This window comes from Castor canadensis, chromosome 13 (assembly GCF_047511655.1).
Source record: "Castor canadensis chromosome 13, mCasCan1.hap1v2, whole genome shotgun sequence".
Lineage (NCBI taxonomy): Eukaryota > Metazoa > Chordata > Mammalia > Rodentia > Castoridae > Castor > Castor canadensis.
Genome location: NC_133398.1, coordinates 14,339,732 through 14,362,559, shown reverse-complemented (window position 1 = coordinate 14,362,559; position 22,828 = coordinate 14,339,732). Strand labels below are relative to the sequence as shown.

General features: G+C 36.1%; 1 protein-coding gene across 1 annotated transcript; it reads right to left on the bottom strand.

The window, feature by feature from the left end:
• Positions 1 to 358: 358 nt before the first annotated feature.
• LOC109676486 (complement C5-like) lies at positions 359 to 20,361 on the bottom strand. The gene is made up of 8 exons (XM_074051114.1): positions 20,204 to 20,361; positions 16,518 to 16,710; positions 14,839 to 15,001; positions 10,464 to 10,534; positions 7,799 to 7,890; positions 3,391 to 3,473; positions 2,788 to 2,847; positions 359 to 1,003 (listed from the first exon to the last, which is right to left on the bottom strand). Exons 1-8 carry the CDS (start codon positions 20,266 to 20,268, stop codon positions 798 to 800), a joined length of 933 nt encoding a protein of 310 aa, XP_073907215.1. The 5' UTR covers positions 20,269 to 20,361; the 3' UTR covers positions 359 to 797.
• Between the last annotated feature and the right edge of the window lie 2,467 nt (positions 20,362 to 22,828).

The window sequence follows — 22,828 nt, the reverse complement described above, 5'->3', positions numbered from 1 at the left end:
CCCAGTCCTTTTTCCTTTAGTTTTTCACATAGGGTCTCACACTTTTCCCTGGATAACCTTGGGTCACGATCCTTCTTCCTCTGCCTCTCAAGTAACTGAGATTGTAGATACAAACTATCATGCCCAGCTTCTGTTCTGAGATAGGGTCTCATTAACTTTTTACCCAGGCTAGCCTCAAACTACCATCCTTCTATCTCTGTCTCTGAAGTATTTCATATTACAGTGATAAACCACCATACCCAGCCTTGTTTTTTCTTAAAGAGGATATATAGATGAAAGGAAAGTCCTAAAAGTTTCAAAAACGTATTAACAAGCATTCTATAAATTCTGGAAACATATATAGAGGCTGAGACAGAAATAAGATTTCAAATTTTATAAGTACTCTTAACATTACACTAGATTTAAATGTCTTTTGCTGTATTTGATCAGTGCGGGTATAACAGAATTTTTCATGGTTGTACAGAACCATAGATATTTATAACTCAAAGGCATAGCAGAGATGTCCAGGCCAAGGTTCTTGCTTGAGCCTCAGCAAGGATAAATAATGTTTCAGGTTTGCACAATGAGTTGGCTTGAGGTTTACACTGGGCCTTGACTCTGGACCAGTGTAATCTGCTCTGTACTGTACCTTCTCAAATTCCCAAGAATTACAAAATTTTTTGTTATGGGCATTTGTAGGTATTCTACTTTTCTGCTTTTAATTTTCACTAGATTATGAAAACAGCTTTTCTTAGCAGCATTAAATTATACAAAATTTCCCATACTGCACAGAGTCCTGATAGAGAAATGTCATATTTTCAGTGCTGTCCCAGGTGGAGATGTTTGTGTTTAAAAGAGTTTCCATCTCGGAGCTGACTTGAGAGGATGCAGCATTCGTTGAAAGCTCGAATGCAAATCGGGCCTATAGTGACCCGTGCAACTCGCTGCTCGCAGGTCTCATCATTATTAAACCGGGCTCCGTCGAAACAGCATTTCCTTGGCACTGGATGTTTGTATTTAGCAGCTGAAACGGTGACAACACAAGTGCCCCGGTCACGCATAGAGTCCTAACAGCTCAGGCTTAGAAAGACTCTCAAGAGTTACTTGGTTTCTGCCACCAAATAATCACTTGCCTACAATAGCCACAGTAGTGACCTACTCCAGGACTAGGGAGGTTGAGTCCTCACCCATTAGTGCATCCCAATTCACACTAAATGGTTAAAGGGGTTCCTGCAGTTAAGCAAAATACTGGCATGTTGTGTTCAGCATCCTAAAAGCAAAAATCAGTTAAATATACAAGAGGCCATCCAATATGTGACAATGACTGTCATTATTATACAGGAATTTCCTTCAGGAAGTAAATATTCTACTTTTTCAAACATATCTTATAGGACAGTGTATAGACCGTCACCTACACACTACCATCATCTTCCTTGTTAAGTTCTCAGGTTAACTAGAAGGTAACACATATGCACAGGAAATTAATGTGAGTCAACTCCCTGTATAGCTATCCTTATCTCAACCAGCAAAAACCCTTGTTCCTTCCCATTATTGCTTATACTCTCTCTACAACAAAATTAGAGATAAGGGCAAAATAGTTTCTGCTGGGTATTGAGGGGGTGGGGGGGAGAGGGAGTGGGGGCAAGGGGGAGAAATGACCCAAGCCTTGTATGCACATATGAATAATAAAACAATAAAAATTTAAAAAATAAAAAATAAATAAAAAAGTAAAAGTTCTCAGGTTAATCAGTGCCTCCCTTGTCAGATCATTACAATGTAGAATGAAGGTTAAGTAACTCACATGCAGGGGAACATACGCTGTTATGGTCCATACAAATGGAATACGTACGATGGTTGTCTGAACTCAAGACAGAGTCCCATGATGTTCTTTCTACCTGAGACATCCACTTACCGATAATCTAAATGTTTCCCATTTACTTAATTTCTTAAGAGTAGTCAAAACTTTATTAACTTAAATATATAAAATAAAAATTTCAAAATAAAATGGAAGACTATTGTTTCAATTGGTAGATGAAGTTTGTAGAGAAGATGTACTTGTAGAGACAACAACAATACAAACCCACTTTCCTCAGATTTCAGCTATGGAGAATGAAATGCTAGGTTTATTTGGTTTAGCCTTTCTCACTGAGATGAGCTAGATGCCCACACATATCTTTTTACACCCATCCTATTTAAATTAATGGGAATTCTATAATGTTTAATTTTCTACGGGTTCTGAATGTTATGATCATAACATTTTTATAATCATAAGTCTTTTTTTTTACTGCCAGCATTTTATTACTCTTTTTAGCTTACATTTTTTGTTGAACTGACTACTTGTTTTAAATTATATTATTGTTGTACTGGGGGTACACTGGGACATTTCCAGAAGTTCTTATATCATAGTTGAATTCACCCCCTCCATCATTCTCCTTTCACCCCCTCCCCCATTCCTGGAATAGTTTCAATAGGTCTTATTTTTCCATTTTCATACATGAGTATATATTTCCACCACATTTGCCCTCCTACACCCTTTCCTTATATCCTCCCCCTTCCCACTGGTACAAACCCCCAGACAGGATCTGTTTACCTTCCTGCTCTCTGTTTTTGAAAAAAAGGCATTTTTGTTTATTTAAGATAGCAGCTACACAGGGAGTTTCATTGTGACATTGCCATGTTTACATGTGTTTATAGCCCAAATTGATTCATGCCCCCTATTTTTCTCCTTTCTACCTTAGTCCCCTTCTCATGGTGATTTCAACAGGTTTAAAAAATCTCTATTTATTCCATAGAAATCTTTTTGAATACCTTTTTCTTTTATTTTCTGCTGCAGATCTCTTCTGGGCCTGAGAATTTCCTTAGATTCATCTGTTTAAAAATACAAAAAATAGAGGCAACAGAAATGGTAAAAAGGACATAAAATCTAAAAAAAAATCCATGAATTCATATGGAAATGGATTCACAAATCATTCATTGACAAATCTATCGAGAGCCTGCTTTGGATTAGGGATTGTGCATTACATCTATTAATATGAGTGAGTCATGTGTTTGTCTTACTGGGTTCCATTTACCTCACCTATAATTGTTTGTTTCTCCTCAAGTCATTATGCTAGAGAGGACCTTAACAAGTCCCAAGGGGGGACTAGATCTCTTCCAGCAACGTGAGGAGGAACACAAGTCCAGAGAGGTTGGTCCATTTCCTCAAGGTTAATAGGGGATGGTGGAACTAGAACATGGCCATTTAAACAACCACCACTTCTTCCCCATCTCTGTTCCAACCAGAACTTCCAGCCATACCAGCAGGGTGCCTCCTGTGCATCTGGGAGTGATTTGCATTAGGCAGGTGACCAAAAAGAATTACTGCAAAAACACTAACTCTTTATCGGTGAACTTGTAATTGTCAGAAATTACCATATTCTTTAATTTCAAAGTGTGTGGTTCCAGTTGTTGAAAAGTCCTCTTTATATTTAGCTTTAATCGTCCATACACCACACCTGTGAAAAGAAAATATTTAAAATTACAGATGTTATCAAATATTTCTAATTACCCAGAGGAAATTCTAATAAGTTCTTATTTTGCAGGGGAGCAGGGTGATAGAGAAAGAGCAAGTGATGGGAGAGGGGGATTTGATCCGATTAAAGCACAATATATACATGTCTGAAATGCCAGGGCAAAACCCCCTTGGACTATCAATGTATACTTAAAAAAAAAATGAGGGACAGGAAGGTAAAGCAGGTGTTTTCTGGAGGTGGGTACCTGTGGGGGGGGGAAGGGCATAAGATAAGGGTGAATATGGTGGATATATTTTGTATTCATGTGAGAACAGAAGAATGAAACCTGATGAAATTCTTCTAAGAGGGAGCAAGAAGGAGTCAGATGAGGGGGTAAATCTAACTAAGATATATCACAAGTACATATGTAAATATCACAATGCATTCTCCATACAACTATTACATGTTAATAAAACATGTAATAAAAAAGAGTTTAGAATACATTCACACACACACACACACACACACACACACACACACACATCCATCCTAAGTAAAAAAGTAATTGGAAAGGGATGTTTAAGCAATAAACAGAAAAGATTGAGCATTTTCAGGATAACAGAAATTGTTTAGCAATCAGTTTTTCATGTGTTGTATTATTTTTCCAGGTATTTTGTCTTAATATACTCATTAACTTTGAAGAACTGATTATAAGAATTTATTTAATCTTGAAACTTAATTATGCTAACAATACTAACATCCATAATATAGTAGAAAATTCATTATAGTGTCTCTAGAAACATCATGTAAATGATAAAATTCACATCTTACATAAATAGAATTATGCTTGGAGACAAAATATTGTTTGTTCAAAGAGGAAATGTGTCTTTTTAAGTTAGCCTATTTACCAACCTTCATTCAAAAATATCTACCAAACAGTAGATTAAGCACTAAGGATTAAAAGTGAATAAGACTGGAGAGCAGGGTGTCCAGCTTCCAACCAGAGTCCATCGTTGTGACAGCAACAAAAGAGTGAATTAAAGATGGGTGATGTTGAGAAAGGCAAGAAAATTTTTGTTCAGAAGTGTGCCCAATGCCACACAGTGGAAAAGGGAGGCAACAACAAGTTTAAATAACCACACATAGATTTTTATACAATTTCTTTTTCTCTCCTACTTGTTTTTATACTTTTCTCATATGGCTTCTTTGTTTAACTTTCTTTAAGTTAAACAACTTTCTTTGATGTGTTTTGTCTTGTTCTGTTTGTGTATGTCTGTGTGTGTTGTTACTGCTCTGTCTTTGAGATAGGATCACCTCTTAGGGCCCAGGTCCGACTGGGGTTTGTGGTCTCTCTGCTTCAGCCTCCCAAGTGCTTGAATTGTAGGTGAGAGCCACCACGCTTAGCTTTCAATTTGTAATTTTCAATCTTCTCTTTTTACTCCTTCTCTTTTCTCCCTCCATAAATCACTATTCTCTGTCTGTCTTCAGTTAGATCAGTTTTCTCGCTCTTTCTCTTCTCTTTTCTTCTTTCTCTACAAGATCTTATTTCCATAGATTTGGGTTGCATATGTGTTTGTTGGTATTTATTTTTAGTAGTAGTAGTAATTTTCTCTTTCTCACTTTACTGCTAGCTGGATCTTTTTATTCTTCATCCCCTTCTTCTTTCTCATTTTTTCCCTTGTCCCTTTTCTCTTTCCATATTTTATTTCTCCGTACTTCTTGTACTATTCGCTAGTATTATTACTCCATTTTATTTCCATTCCTACCCTTCTTAACTCATGAGCATTGTTTTTGCTCCTTTATTCCTCTGAGGTTATTAGAATTTTAATCAGGTAGATGAATTAGAATATTCAGATAATAATAAAGATAAAAAATAAACTACAAACTGAACACGTGATACTACTGGAACACCATTAAAAGACCAAATCTATGAATAATGGACATAGAAGAGTTCTAAGATAAAGGCATAAAAAATATTCAATGAAATAATATAAGAAGACTTCCCAAATCTTGGAAAACAGATGGTACAGGAGGCTTTTAGAACATTAAACGAACAAGAGCAGAAAAGAATCTGAGTATGGTGGTATGTGCCTGTCATTCCAGCTGTAGGGGAAGCATAAATAGGAGGACTGCAATCCAGGCTGATCTGGGTATAAATGTGAGATCTGATTAGAAAGATGACTAAAGTAAAAATGGCTAGGGGCATGGCTCAAGTGGCATAGCTGCTGCCTAGCAAATGCAAGGCCCTGAGTTCAACCCCAGTACCCCTGAAAAAAAAAATTCAAAGATGGAAAGACTTCCTATGTTCATGGATTAGCAGAATTAAATATTCTTAAAATGGAGATATCAAAAGCCAAATACAAATTCAGTGCAATCCCCATCAAAATTCCAATGAAATTCCTCACAGAAATAGAAAAAACAATTCTAAAATACATATATAAATACAAAAGACCCCAAATAAGGAAAGCAACACTGAGCAAAAATAAAAACTGGAGGTATCACAATACCTGACTTTAAATTACACTACAGAGCTGTAGTAACAAAATGGTATTGACACAAAAACAGACATTTACACCTGGCATGGAATAGAAGATTCAGAAATAAGCACAAGCAGGTACTCCCATCTGATAATCAACAAATAAGCCAAAAGTGTACATTAGACAAAAGACAGCCTTTTTAACAAATGGTTCTAGAAAACCTGGGTATTTCCATGTAAATGACTGAAACTAGATCCCTCTCTCACCCTGTACAAAAACCAAGTCAAAATGAATCAGAGACCTTAATGCAACACTTGAAACTACTACAACACATAAGAGAAATTCTTCAAGATATAGGCACAGGAAACACATTCCTGAGCTCAGGAAATAAGAACAAGAATTGACAAATAGAATTGTATCAAATTAAAAAGCTTCTTCATAACAAAAGAAATGATGGACAAAGTGAAGAGACAGCCTATAGAGTGGGAGAAAAATCTTTGGCAGACAACAAGAGATTACTATCTAGAATACATTTATATAGTCTAAAAAATAACAAAAAAAGCAAATTATCCAGTCAATAAATGGGCAAATGAACTAAACATTTTTCAAAGGAAGAAGTACAAATAGCCAATAGGAACATGAAAATATGTTCATCATCTGTGGCCATCAGGGAAATGTAAAATAAAACTATATTGAGATTATCCCTCACTCCAATCAGAATGGCTATCATTAAGAAAACAAATGGAAACACATGCTAGCAAGGATGCAGGGGAAAGGGAACGCTCATCTATCACTGATAGGAATATAAACTAGTCCAACCACTATGAAAATCAGTATGGAGATCCCTTAAGAAGTTAAAAATAGAACTTCCATACAATCCAGCCATACCACTTCTGAGTATGTTTCAAAAAATTCAAAGTCAGCTTCATAGAAAAATGCCTGCATACTTATGTTTATTGGGGCAGTACACAATAGTGAAACTGTTGGATCAGCCTAGATGCTCATCAATGGATGAATAAAGAAAATGTGATGTAGGACTGGAAGTGTGGTTCAAGTGAGTGCCTACATTATAAGCGAGAAGCCCTGAGTTCAAACCCCACTACTGCCAAAAAAAGGGATTGCATTTCAAGGCCAGCTAGCCTAGGTAAATAGTTTGTGAGACCCCATCTTCAAAAAAACAAGAACAAAAGGACTAGAGGTGTGGCTAAAGTGGTAGAGAACCTGCTTTCCAAGTACAGAGTCCTAAATTCAATCCAATCCCACAGGAAGGAAGGGAGGGAGGAAAGGAGGGAGGGAGGGAGGAAGGAAGGAAAATGTTGTAAAAAAAAAAAACTCTGTGAAATACACTCCGGAGTTTTACTCAGCCATAAAGAAGAATGAAATTATGTCTCTTGATGGAAAAAGGATGGAATTGAACGTCAGCATATTAAGTGAGATAAGCCAGTTCCACAAGGACAAATACCATGTTTTCTCTCATTTGTGGAAGCTGGGGGGGGAAACCAAAGCAAACAAACAAAAAGGTAAGGTCATGAAAGTAAAAGGGGGACTACCAGGGAGATGGAAGGAAGGTGGACAAGGGGGAGGTGAAAGGACAAGGAAGACTAATAGGAAGTAAAGATGATCAAAGTGCATATGTATATGCATGAACAGTAATACCACAATGAAACCCCTTACTTTGCACAATTATATACACTAATTAAAAAAAAACAGCATGGGGGTAAGATTTTGCATATCCACATTTGTGAAACCACTTAACATTAGGTAGCTCCATTTGACTGCTTGTTTGCTTCACAACAAAAGTTCCAGATATGCTTTCTAGAGAAAACTTCATTAACAAGTGTTTTTACATACTTGGGATTAGGTGGAATCTTGAAGTCAGGAAAAGAGAAAATTTCAGTATCATCATTTTCTTCTATGATGTCCACTTCTGATCCTTGGGGATCCTTTGAATGAAAGCACACTGGTCTTGGTTCATTTCATTACTGTAAAAGAATACCTGAGACTAGGTAATTTATAAAGAACAGATTTATTTGGCACACAGCTCAGCAGGCCTGGAAGTACAAAAAGATGGCCCTTATTTCTGACAGGACCCTTGTCCCACTTCATCTTAGGGTGGAAAACTTAAAGGGGAGGTAAGTGCCTACAAAGGTTTGTTTTTACGACAAAGCTACGCCAAGAGAGCTAACTCACTCCGTGAGAATGGTCTAATTGATTCATAAGGGTAGCGCTCTCAGGTCCTAAAAACCTCTCACTATCTATCTTCACACTAAATTTCAGCATATGAACATCTGGGAGACACATTCAAATCCCGGATGCTCTCAAATTGCAGAAGCCACATTTGAAAAAATTTAACTGATTATATGATCTTTGATTATAAAATTATCTACTACCAAAACTACCCATGTCTTCAAATTAAATATGAAAGACCAAATTTGATTAAATATTATGGAAGACAAAGTTCATTTAAAGCCACTTCCTTAAAAAAAAAATAGAAAAAAATAAAGCCACTTCCCTCCCTCTTTTTGGAAACTCCCCATCTCTCCTCATTATCCAGAAAAGTCTCCGCTCTATTGTATGATTAAAAGAAGTGTCACAAAATGTAAACAGCAAAATACCTTTGTTAGGAAAAACGCTGCTCACAAAGAAAGCTCATGAGAAAAGTCTCACATCCAAGAGCAAGTTTTAATGGCAGGCCTGATCTGCCAGGCTGGCCGGGGGAAGATGGCACAGCACAAACTCTGGGCCAGGTGTGGCTTTTATAGAAGAGGGAAGGTCAGGAAGTTAGCGCATGCGCGGGAGTCTCCGGTAGGGCGGAGCTGTTATTGGGAATGGCTCCATTTCTCAAGTGAGGCCTGAGGACAAAATAGCCGCTGATTTACAAATGGCGACATTATTGTTCTATCAACCTTAATGTTTTAATAAGTCAAATATGAACTTAGCAGGCTTTATAAATACCAGATTCTAATTTTGAGATACGTGCATTTGAAGTTTTCCAAAGGAAATATTCTATAAATTGTACTTTTAGCTAGACTGATAAATGTACGATGTGACATTTTCAGCTTGATGCAAACCTCTAAATGGTTAAATGAACAAGAAAGTTCCCATAAAGTTTCCCCAAAAGCATCGTTTTGTGTTTAGGTTAGCAAATTATTGAGATGAAGTTTTGATTTTTTTTTTTGAACTACACATGGAGATCCAGCTCAGCCTTAACTTAAAAACAGCACCATTTACCATGACTGAAATTCATGTTGGAATGTCAAGATATTTGTTTCTTGAATTAAAAATTGTAAAACATACAAAAGCCTCTTTTGAACAAGACACTTGTAGCTAAAATTCTTCCTGACTGCTCTTCATCCCATCCTAAGTGGTGCACAATCCATCTAAGACATTTTTCTCAAGTTCTCCTCACAGAATACCAACTCCCTGTGGCTTTGGGATGAGCTCCCCAACCCTCTCTCTATGCGGAAGCTTTTAAACAGGATGACAGGCATCCATTCTTCTGCTTCACTCAGGTTCAATGGAAGGCATGGGATAAAGACCTCATGCCCTCCCTAACCCTGGTATTCTCTGATCGGAAAAAAAAAAGCATTTGAACTGACCTTGCGTAGTCTAAGTTCAGTCAGTTTATATACAATTTTCATTTGTCTGTTTTCTATTCCTTTTTTCTTCCTGCTCTTATAAATTAATTCATGCTGTTTCTTACATAGGACGGTCTTCATTATTTAAAAGAACCTGTGTTAATTCCTGTCATTAAGATCCAACTCAAGGTTTTCTTTATCCATTCCTTTTCAGAGAAGGATTGTATTAGCCATCAATCTCCCTCAGGTTTATTTTCCCTCTGAGCTCCTGTGTCATTGTCTTAATGCCTAATTTATTTGTGTATAGTATGTAAACCATATTACTATGGTTTTGTTCTTTAGTATCTTCTGTTCTGCATGGATATTTTATGTTCATTTGTGCAGGAGAAGAGGTACCACAGCCCACAGTGAAGTGAGCTGTTATGATGAATTGTGACATTTTATTTCCCCAAAAAAGGTCTTAGCTTTTGTAAACTGGGCAAAATCAGGGGAGTTTATTACAAACTAGATAAGGACATGGAAGTTTATCTCATATCATCTGTGATATGTCATGCCTGATATCTGGTTGATAACTGCTGATTTCATGCTTCAGCAAAATTTTCTACATGTGTTAGTGTATTAGTCATTGCATTCTAAAGTCCCCAACAATAAGTACTATGGATTGTAATTCTTTTCCTGAAATTATACAAATCAAAAATCTTGCACGTATAGAGATTCAAGTAATTCTTGATGGCTGTGCTTTAAAAAAAAGAAATCACCAAGGATGTACTTAAATGGTTTAGTTAAAAATCCTTCAACTTGTTCAGATTTAATTTTATGGGATTTTTATGTCTTTGCAGAGGCATAGCTCTAAATGTTGTAATCATAGTAGATGTTTAAAAACCACTTGGAAAATATAAAATAATTTAGCATACTATTTAAATAAATAAAATACTTACTATGAAAGTTAAAATTGTATCTCTTTTGGATGGCTTCATTTCATCATTCAATGAATAAACTCGAACCTTTACTGTAAGAATAATCGATATCATCAAAAACTCAATTGAACACTGTGCTTTGATTTCTTAAAATGATCATCCATAACAAGATAACTGTTATTTAAAAACTATGTTCACAATCTATAGACAAAAATACACATTTTTTTTAAAAAAAGAAAATGTTAGCTAACAAACATATATGACCAAACATTTTTTTATTGTAAAGAGAATCCCCTGTGATTGTTTTTAAAAAGCTATTTCTAGGGAATTGAAAGTATGGGCCACTTTATTAAAATATTTATGTAAAGGCTGAATGTGATGACATGTGCCTGTAGTTCCAGCTGTTTAGCAGGCAGAGAGCAGGAGAATGGCAGTTTTAGGCCAGTGTGGAAAAAGAGTTAATGAGATCCCCATCTCAGTAAATAAGTTAGGTGTAGTGTTTCACAGGTACATGGGAGGCACGGGTAGGAGGATTGAAAGAGCCTAAACTATCCCCAGGTGAAGACATGAGACCCTATTTGAAAATAAGGGCTGGAGGCATGGGTTAAGTGATAGAGCATCAGCGTTGCAAGCATGAAGCCCTTAGTTCAAACCCCAGTATAGCCAAAAAATAAAAGAATACATTAAAATAATTTTGTACAAATTTGTGGGAACACATCCTTAATACAAAATTAATTAGATCTATATAATTAGGCCATGATTCATCAAGACTAGCAAGATACTGACATCTACCATATGGTTATATTTACATCAGGGTTAAAGATTTTAATGGAAAATTGGTAGTTTTAGTCACAGATTATAATACACTCTTCTATTTAGGAAACCCACCAGACCCTAAATTAGCTCTGATTGCAAAAGGCAGCTTTGAATTGTATGTTTTTGTTACATTTATTGAGCCAGATGCTACAATTGTTCTCTACTTATTAAAACAACAATGGCAGGGACCAGTGCTGTTAGTTTTCTTGTATTTCCTTCTGTCAGTTAGTAGATTCCTACTTTTTTATTTTGTAGACCTTGTATTTTTGAGACAGGGTCTCACTATGTATCCCAGGCTGGCCTCGAACATGTGATCTTCCTGCCTCGGCCTCCTGAATCCTGGTTTTACAGGAACTTACCACCATACCCATATGGACTCCTGCTTTTTAAACAAAAGCATTTACCTCGGAGCTGTTTGTTACATACTGATCTACTTCCTTCCAACAATGATCATCACTCTTAGAGAGTTTCGCTGATGCTCAAATCATTGCATTGTCATAACTTTATCCACATTGCAAACCGAAGAGCGCCATGAGCCCAGTACCTTTATGAGGGTCCGTATTATACAACACTGCACAAGGAAAACCCACTGAAACCCATTTTACTAAGACCACAAGATGAAAGCAGTAGGATCAGTACATCGCCCACATTCTGCTCTCTGCACCTGTCACCTTCTCAAGTCCTCCCTCCTGCCTTATGGACACCCCTGTTCCAGGCATTAGCTTCCCTGGAAACCATCAGTGGCAGAATGTTGAAAACTGAAGAGCACCGGCCTTGACGTTCAATACTTTGTTTTCACTCCTGTCTCTTCCGTGTTCTAGCGTGACCCTGAGTAGGATGCAGAATCCCTCTAAACGTAGACAGCTTATTGGCAAAACAGGAACACTGGTATCTCCTGATAGTGTTGTGAGAACTAACACTGTTGTATAGCTCAATAAATGTGTATCATTATCATTTCTATGACTACTATCTGTCTAGTTTTTAATGTTATTTGTGGTTAGGTTAGAATAGTAATCTTGTCTTAACAGAAATGGTGCATCAGATGCAAGATCAATGAACTTTTTGGATCAAGATATGGCTAATGTTTGAAAAAATTCTGAATGCCTTCTATGTGCTAGGTGCCGAGATACAGTAAGCAGTGAAATAAATCAGACATGGATGTTTTCTAATGGAGTGCAGAGAGGGGCAAACACAACCATGTCTAAAATTCCAGGGGACAAAGTGCTACAAGGGCATCTGCTTGACTTTTTTTTTTTTTTTTTTTTGGTATTTGGGATTGAACTCAGAGCCTCATACTTGCTAGGTAATTGCTCTACCACTGGACCCAAGCTCCTGGTCCTTTTGTTTTCAGTGTCTTTTGCCTTTTTGCCCCAGCCATCCTTAGACAGAGATTCTTCTACCTTCACCTCCCACCTCCCATGTAGCTCAGATTATAGGTGTGAACCACCATGTCCAGCCTTGCCTACCTATCATTTTGAGAGAGTAGAGGAGGGATATTGGAAGCAGTGAGGGGCGTCAGGGAATGCTGCTGTTCACAGGGTCTCATGTAAGGGAGGCGAAGGAGTTAACAAGGCAAAGGAAGAGCAAATGAATGTACCAGGCAGAGTCAACATCACAGGCAGTGGCCTCTAGAAGGATGAGAGAATGATGAAAAAAGCAACTGTCCCATGGTCATTTTGGCTGAGTCCACAGCTGAAGGGTGATGAGGCAGATGGTGAAGCTGGGGAAGAGGGCAGGACACAGGCTGCATGGAACTGAAGGAATTTGGCCAATATTCTGAATCCTTTATCCTATAAAACCTTGGAAAGTTAAACCTTTATCCTAAACATGCTCACACTAAAAAATCCCTCAAGGATCTTCAGATGAAATGTGTCACTCAGGACATCAGAGCTATGAACAGCAAGATTTAATTGATTTTTAAAAATTATTTTAAAGTAACTTTTATTGCTTGGTGTACACAAGGCTTTGTGCCATAGATTGGGGAATAACAGAAAACACTTTCTTAGTGCCTAATATGTACTGCTAGTAAGTTTTATTTAAAGTGCTCTACACATATGAATTCCACAACTGTTGTTAGGTAAGCTGGCTGGAATATTATCTTTATTTTATAGATGAGGAAATTGGAGCTATAAGAATCTAATTCATACTTAGTCACATTGCTAATAACAGCTCAAGCTGGGATTTGAACCTAGGCAGTATGACTCCAGAGTCTGCTTTTCAACTGCAGTATTTTACTAGTTTTCACCAATGGGTCAATATTTAGAGGAAGTTCTCTTGTTTTTCTCTATGAGAAGAATTGGTGAGGATACCTTATCTTCTTACAATGATGTTCTGACAGACAAATAAATTTGAGCTCTTAAGGAAAGCCTTGATAACTAAGAAAGGTCCCAGGCTCTGAGGATAATACTTGTTGGACAATGACTTATGACTCTAGGTGACAGGTAGTATATAGAAGGCCCAATCAATGAAGCATCCTCTAAGATAGGAGGAGGACAAGAGGGAGGGCAATGCTTGTTTCTAGGTATGACTAAGTTTAAAAGGGCACAATCTTTTTAGGAACAGACTATTATCTTGTATACCAGATCATCTTCTTGAAGTGAAGAGGTTGTACTGTTCTGGCAATGACCTTCTGTCTCAGCTAGCAGCAATAGCCTCCCTTTCTCTAAGCCTGCCATTTCTGAGTCATTACGTATAACAAGTGTCCTACTGAATGGCAGTCATATAGCCCTGCCCCACCTCACCATCGCTCCATCAAAGTCAACCAACATTTAGCAGGTATCTATGGTGTGCAAAATTTTCAACAAAACATGCTGGTTCTGCCTCCCTTTCTCTATTCTTCTGTGATACTATTATTAATGAAACATCATAGCCTCCTCCTTCCACATACACGTCTCTTATAATTCTGTCTCCTATGTGCTCAAAATTCAGGAAGACAAAAGGAGACATGGAAAAATTGAAGGCTTTGTGAGCATGTATTGGGCAGTATTGATATTTTTCTGTCTTCCTTTCAATCCATTGGGAGTAATTCTAGGCATTCTTCAATCACAGGGTTTTGAGTGGTTTTTCTACCTTTCTCCTTAAAACTGATTTAACAGACACTTTCTTAGGTTGATGACCTTAAAGAATTAATATCCACACATTTCTGTGATCTAGCTTATTCTCTGCTGAAACATCTAATCTCAGATTGGCTTTATTTTCCTATTTGGAGTTTAGGTCAGTCTGTGAAATTTTTCATCAACATGGCTTAATAATTCACTATTTCCCTTTGCCAAAATTGTATTTTCAATAGTTTGTATTTGTTTCATGAATAGGCTTGAACACAGCATTTCACAATGTTTAAAAAGCCCTCTTCTACTTGGAAATAAGTGATAGGGCAGATGATATAATTGCTGATTTTACAATTTATTTAGCAATTTCAATATAAATTAAAAATTAAAATGCTATTTGAGCACATAAAGTCATTAGAAATTGAGTCTCTTTTGAGCATGGTGGAAATCTGTCGCCACTTAATTTCAGGTGTTAGGAAGTTCTACAATATGGTGTCAATTTTCCCACAAAGAAAGAACATCTTATACTCTACCTGACTGGTTTGGAGTATACACAGATTTATCTGTTTGAATGGAGAGAAACGCATTATCACAGATTATTGGAATTTTTTGCAACTTAGAAAAGTAGCTTGATGCAATTTCTAAATACACATATGAAACTGAGTTTTGTCCTTCACAAAATTGTACAAGTTGTACCTGTAAAAGAAAGTGTTGATGGAAAAGAATAGAATTGTAAGGTTATAAAGCAACAACTGGCAAACAAAGATTTTTTATAATACTAAAATAAAATTAAGTGCTTATGGTATGTATCCATTTTTATGATTCCATCACCTAATTCTACTTTCTTAATCATCTAAATACTGTTCAATAGAACTTCCTGTGAGGACAGAAATGATCTTTATCTGTGCTGTACAATATGGCAACCACTAGTCACACATGGCTACTTAGGACTTGAAATTTGGCTAGTGCAACTGAGGAACTGAATTTTTAGTTTTAGTTACAGTTGATTGATTTAAATTGAAAAGCAAACAGCCACATGTGACTACTGGCTATCATGCATATTATCAGATAAGAGTATCTACTGAAAATAACATTTTTGGAAATGAATTCTAATTCTTAATAAACTTAATAAGCGAAGGTATTTGTTAAGAAATGAAGGATTGGCACAGTGACTCAGTGGTAGAGCAATTCCCTAGCAAACATAACATCCTGAGTTCAAACCCCAGTACTATCAAAAAGAAGAAATGAGAACATTTATTATCAAAAACTTTAATGTTTGGTTAGAATTTATTTAGATCAATGTTCTCTAACATGAATTATATATGCACCCCTTTTAAAGGATAAAAGATATGAAAGACACTCCGGATTAACATTTTACTACTTGTAATGTAATCAAATAGCATTTATAATGTAACTTAAATATATATAAACCTAAAATTAGGTGTAATTTTATCATTATGAATTTTAGACATGTAAAAATTCTAAATGAATTTACAAAATAAATTCAAAGCTTTGAAAAAATAATTTTAAAATTTAAGCTTTTCAGAAAATTTCAACTTGTAATTTCTTTGTAAAGAACTCATTTTCAAGAAAGATTGGTCTAAAGAGCTGCATCCAAATCTGATATTTTTACATTTTTCTGGTTCTTTGTAGTCAGAATTTGTAACAAGAAATGAGTTGCAAGTACATTTCTAACAAATCTATACTAAAATGTCTTAATGGAAGTTATTTGATCAAGCTTGTTCTTTCTGTTTGTTGTGGGTTGTCATTTGAGAACTATTCAATGTAATAAGCAATAATTGCATTGCTTTTGGTAGCCATGCATGTAATTATATAATATTGGAGTTTAAATAAATGTTCAATAATAACCATGCATCATATGCATATTTGTATTTCTCTATTCCTTCGTGATGATAGTTTTCATAAAAAAAGTATTTTCAGTTCATCTCCAAATATTTTCTTGTTCATACAGTTTTATCTTCCAACAAGAATGTGAATACTTACATGCATCGTTCAAAAAGTAAGCACAATTCTTCTTTTTAGAATTTTCTATTTCACTTAACTATCATCAGCTACTGATAATTGTCTAATAATCCCACTGTGGTAGAGTGGTACAAATGATTAAAAAAATTTGTTATAAATCTTCAGACTTTGTAGATATTTTACTACAAATATTTGGTAGACATAGAGAAAATGAAGAATAAATACATACTGTTAAGATTGCAGAGTTTTGGAATTTATTTTCTGGAGATAAATGAACAGAGCCTGAATCATAACTAAAATTTTTATCTGGATAACTTTTTATAGAGATCGTTGCATCAAATGCTTTAGAGTAGCCGTAAACTTGAATTACAACATTTTCAGATGTCCCAGCATGGAATACTTTTGGTGCTGAAATGACATATCTGTTGAAACAGGAAAAGAAAATGTCCAGTGTCTTTATATGACATATTTTCTTAAGCTTCTGATATATTTTTCTTTAACTTGACATTTAATTTGACATAGACGTATTTCAACTTAACATACTAAAATCAAACTTTATTTTGTGATCTATAATCATTTCAGCATAGTTTACAAAAATATCTTATAATACACCCTGAGGAACAGAGCTGGGAGTTGGCTTTACATTTAGAAAGATAAAAACAGGTCCTCCCCTGGGCTAGTGCAGCCAAGAACAACTAAATGTGCTGACTAGAACACATAAGTGTTAGGTTTCTCTCCCTTCCCCCCCCCCCTTAATGAAGGAAAAAAATTAATGTAGGCACAAGTCACTGAATGCCAGCTCTGCCATCTGCTGGTTGAGTGACTGAGGTAAAATCACTAACCTCTGAAACAAAAATAATTTATGTGTAAAAATTCTACTATTTTTGCCAGGCTATGGGAAGGCTAAATAAGAACATGTATATAAGGGCACCCAGCATTCTTAGCACTCAACAAATAATAAGATTCACTAAACTAGTTGAGAGGAAGTAATCTTAGAAATATTATGTTATTCTGGGGTGGGTTAAGACAAATGTACAAAGGAACTAGGAGAAAGTTCTGGAAATGGAAATAGTGATGCAGTTCTCTGAGCAGCAGCAAATAGCAATAATGATAACAGTGATGGAGTAAGTTACATGTCAGAGGCCACATCAGCACTTACGCAGAAGTCTCTTAATCTTTGTAAGAAATCAATAATGTTGTATCATTCCTATTTCACATGTGACCAAAAGTGATTTGATTAAGGTTAATAAGTGAATGAGGCAGGACTGTACGCTCAGGTCCCTCTCAGTTGTTACGTGTGTAATCGTGGTCAAGGTTTCAAGCATTGTTCAAACCATAAGTTGCTCCCTCAAATTAGTTTTTCATACAATTTATACAAGAATGGAAGTGACTCTATACAAGCTTTGAAACACAAACTTAGAAATGTGAGGTTTTTCATTATCTTATTAAATATAAATTTATAAATATAAGCTAGATTATTAATAATATATTACAAAAGCATCTAATTTGGATAGTAAGAGCTACATATAATATTACACAGAAAAAACAAATGTGTATGACCCAAAAGGTCACAGTGACTGGGTTCACCCATCAGCCCACCTGAAAGAATTATTGCAAGTCCCTGCCATCCTTATGACATTTTTAGTTTTTAAAACTCTGTAAGCCTTTATTAGCAATTATTTTAGTCTGGCCCCAATTAATCCTTTCTTTCAGTTCTCTTACATAACTAATGTAGAGCCACTTCTAGGCAAATTGAAGAATGTCATCCGATGCATATGCTTATCAGTGGACCACAGAAAATGAGAAATGCTAAGATAGATTTGCTGAAACTTTACCATGTGCTAGGCACCATTATGAATACTAAACAGTATTCATTGTGTTGCTACAACCAGTTGGTGAGAAGGGTCTTACTATTGCTCCCATTTTAAGATTAGAAAACTGCTAATTAACTTGTCCAAGGTCGCAGAGCTAGTAAGCTATAGAATTAAGAATTGAACTTGACAGCCTGTTTCCATAGTTAACACTTTCAACAGCTGTCCTAAGCTTGACTTAACAACTTTGCAATCTGAAAAATGCAGGGATTAAAAAAGCCATTTTAATTTCAATAGTCTTAGAGGTTCAGTTTAGTATTATTTTCAGTTGTCTATGTGGTGGTAGTGGTGAATAAATATAAAATATTTGTTGTTTGTAATCCCTTAAAGGATGAGACCAGGATGCCCTTCTTACAAATTTTGGTCCCCAACTGATACATCATAAGCACAGTCTATCCACATGGAGGATGCCATGCTCATACTCCTTTAATACCTACAGAAGATCAGGCCCCTGAGCTTGGAGAGGAGCAAGAATGTTACTTTGTCCTTTACCCCGTATGTTTTTTCCCCAGATATTTGCATGGCTTGCTCCTTCCTTCCTTCCTTCCTTCAATTCTATTTGAGTGTCATCTCCTGAGGAGAACTTTCCTATTCTTATGTTTTGTGGTGGGGTGGGGAGGATTTGAATTCAGGGCTTTATGGGTACTCTACCACTTGAGCCACACCTTCAGCCCCTTTTGCTCTGTATCTTGGAGATATAGTCTCATTTTTTGCCCAGGTGTCCCTGGACCACATTCCTCCTATTTTAGGCTTTCCTCAGCAGCTGTGATGACGGTCTCACCACCACACCCAGCTTTCTTCATTGAGATGGGGTTTCAGGAACTTCTTTTTTGCCCAGGATTGCCTGGAACTTCAGTTCTCCTACATCTCAGCCTTCCAAGTAGCTGAGATTACAAATGTGAGTCACCAGTGCTGTCTCCTGGCTACACTTTTAAACAGTGCCCCAGCATTTATCTTCTTCCTCTCCTTTATTTCTTCTTCTTAATACTGAAGACTCCCCATGCTTATTAATTCATTACTTCATTGGTTCATCACTCATTCATTATTTGCTTCTCCATTTGAATGCAAACTCTAGGAATGTCTTTCCTATCTGCTATATCTTCAGTGTCTATCATATGATAGGTGATCAATAAATATTTGTTGAATCAATCATTGATCAATGAATCAAAGTGAGTAATTATTGTCGTTGTAAATGGCACTCTCTCACCTTTTCAAAGAAAGTTAGGAGATACATTTTATTAAGTGCATTCAGTATAGTAAAAAGAATTCAGAATATTCCTAGTCAAGAATCTTGGGCCCAAAGGTCTAGGCCAGATTCTGTCATTAATGTAAAGTCAATTAATCTTAAACTATCAGAGCTTCATCTGTTTAATTGTCTTGCAAAGAGAAATAAAAGTTGCCAAAGCTAACTTAGTGATTGTTGTCATGTGAAAAAACCTCAGACTAAATCAACAAACTAGTGCTATAAATTTAGGAATATCCTAATTATACATTAACATTTATGAAAAATGAAAAGAATTGAAGTGGTAAACAGGAAATCTGTTAGACAGAGACAGAACAAGATTTTATTAAGGTCTCCTATCTGGACTTATCCTTATGTATAAAATGAGGAGATTCAACTAGATAATCTCCAATTACATTTCAGCACAAATATCTTATTTCCAGACATGAGATAACTATTTGTATGACATAGTTTAAAATGCACAGAACTTCAATAACACAAAAATTGTGACAGATCACTTCATAAATGTAGAAGCAATTACAATAGATTTTCAAATCACAGTATTAAAATTGACCCTCCCCCAAGTAACTCTAATTTAATTGTGTAGAGTGCATGAAACCACAAAGAAAACTATGCACCAAATACAAATAAACAATAAATGCCAACAACATTTATTATCTAGAGTTTCTTTCTTTATGCTTCTTTTAAACAGGAATTTGAATAATCACTTTTGTAAATTTTTATAAATAACAATCTGTTGCATTTACTTTTTCATCACAACTAGCATGCATTGTAAAATGAAGATGGTTTGCTTTTACTTACGTTGGGTCCTGTCCCCAACTTTTCTCCAGGAAGATTAAAAAACAAAGTATTCCCAAAGAGCCCATGGTACAAGGTGGTATAAAACCATAAACATAAACTCCTTGAACCTACTTTATTTTTAAGTATACTGAGTTTGAAAATTTTGGATAAATTAGTTCTCTGGTTAATTATTAACATCAGGAAAAAGGGATCTCTAAGTAAGAAAACAAAAATTGGGAGCAAAACACTGTTACATGCCCATGAATAAATACAGAAGATATTTTATGGGAATTAACACTGAGAGGACTTATGTTTATTAATCCAAATAAAAGGACTCTACATTGGGAGTTTGGCACTATGAAAAATAGCTCAGCACTAGAAACCAAGAAGTCACATTACCTGTGGCCTCCCTTTTCTAGAATTTTCTCTGATGTTGTATCATCTTTGAGCATCCCCGTGCTGGTCAGATTTTTTCGTCACTGTGACTATAGCTAAGAGAAACCACTTAAAGGAGGAAAAGTTTATTTAGGCTCATGGTTTGAGAGGTTTCAGTCCATGGCCATTAGGCTCCATTGCTTCTGGTGCCATGCATGGTAAGGCAGAACACAATGGCAGAAAGCATGCAGTAAGCAAAGCAGCTCGTCACATGCCAGACAGCAAGCAGAGAGAGACAGGCAGGCAGAGGTCAAGAATAACACACCCTTCAAAGTGTGCACTCCATAACATACTTCCTCCAACTGGGTCCTACCTTCTAAATCTCTACTGCCTCTCAGTAGGGCCATCAAATGTGGACTTCATCAACAGAATACCCCACTTACGAAGTCAAAGCCCTATGATCCAATCACTTCCGTAAAACTGAAAACCACACCTTAACACATAAGTACTTGGGGGACATCTCATTTTGAAGCTACAACAATCCCTGTAGTCGGTCCCACTTGTTTCTGACACTGACAGAGACCCATCTAGATTTCATTTCAACTTGACATGATTTTAGAATTGCTCTAAACTAGTCAAGAGTCACAGGACAGTCTTTTTTTAAAGAAAACCTGAATGGTAGTACGCTTGCTAAGCAGGTGCTCTATCACTTGAGCCACTCTGTCAGCCCTTAATTAATAATATTTTACTTACCAATACATTAAAACTGAGTTTGTTAGGAGAAAAGAAGGAGCAGAAAGTAAATGTGATATACAATTTCACCAAAGATGTCTCTTACATATGTCACTGGAATGGCAAAAATCTGTCAGGATTATCTAACCCACTGGCCCATTTATTTCTAGGAGAAATCTGTGAAATGATTAAGCTGGGTTGTAAAAATGGGTCAAGTTAAAACAAATAAGATTTTTGCCATTATTTTTGGGAAAAGAAATTTAAGGTAAAAGAACACTCCAATCAACCATGGTAGCATTTGTATTTTAAAGGCAAAGAAGTTTGTTTGCTTATGTTATAGAGTAAATAATAAAAATAGCATTTGCAAAACATTAGCATGATTCTCTGGTAAAAATGTGTAAAGAAGGGTTGTCTTCAGTAAAACCTAAACTCAACAATTTATATATTCTCAAATGTATTTAACCAAATTATTTAAATCTGTCTTCCAAACGTGGCTCAATGATAAATTTTTTCTGTGTATTTTGAAATGTGAACTTTGAGCAAGTCTTTGGGAGTTTTATCCTTTCATTTCTTTTTTTTTTTTTTTTTCTAGTGGAGGAGAATCTCAGATCTGGCAGAGGTTTCAGTGGTCACATAACCTGTGCCTGGACTCTGATTGAAGGTGGAGCCCAACTGACTTAACTTGGCTCACAAGACTTTTTCTGGTCTGGGCTGGGTCCTGCTTGGTTCTCCTGCCTCAGTGTTCCCATTCTTCCATTCTTCACTCTAGACAAGTAGCTAGATTGCATGTGATTGTTCCTGAAGTCACCATGAAGGTGCTACTGGAAGGGTAATAATTTGAATCTTTTAAGTGGACATTTAAAAAATAGTTATGTCATACTTATTTAGTTAAAAATGTCTGCAAACCAATTTTCTATTAATACAAACTATAGACCTCTGTTTTCAAGAGAAAAGATTCTATGGTGTAAGAGGCGGGTCTTAGTGGGAGATCTTCAGGTCATATGATTTTTCAAAACCAAATAACTTGTTGCAAGGCAGTATTAATGGGTTATAAATCTAAAGAATACAGAAAATATAGTATTTTGTACATTATCATTCTCAGAAAGCAGCCCACCATATTGAAAACTTCAGGTGCTTGCTCCCTGGCTAGTGTAGAAGTAATATGGCCTGTTATTGTCCCATGTAATTTTCATGGGCCTGTTCTGAGTGTGGAGGCCACCAGAGAGAGGCCTTCTCAGAATTAAATAATTCCAAATTGAGATGAAAGTCATGTAAGTTATGTTTAATGGTCGGCTGACACTAGGTGATTCTGAGTATAACCCATCTGTCCCTCTTGCCTGCTTTTTGGATCAAGTCCATAGTTTCATGCCTTAATACTATTATTCTTAATTTATTTACACCCTCAATTTGGTGTGCCTTTAGAAATATGGGGACGATGGATTATTGCTAGCAGCACTAAACCCAGGATACTCATTCTCTATTTAAGTGCTTCCTCTTGACATCATGTGAAAGAGAATCTTGGAACATCCAGTTTTGGAA

Coding starts and splice junctions, on each gene's coding strand:
- LOC109676486 (XM_074051114.1), bottom strand. CDS start 20,268: ATGGGCTCTTTGGGAATACTTTGTTTTTTAATCTTCCTGGAGAAAAGT. Junction 10,535..14,838: donor GTATACTCCAAACCAGTCAG/GTAGAGTATAAG, acceptor TTATTCTTACAG/TAAAGGTTCGAGTTTATTCA. Junction 7,891..10,463: donor ATACAATTTTAACTTTCATA/GTAAGTATTTTA, acceptor TTTCATTCAAAG/GATCCCCAAGGATCAGAAGT.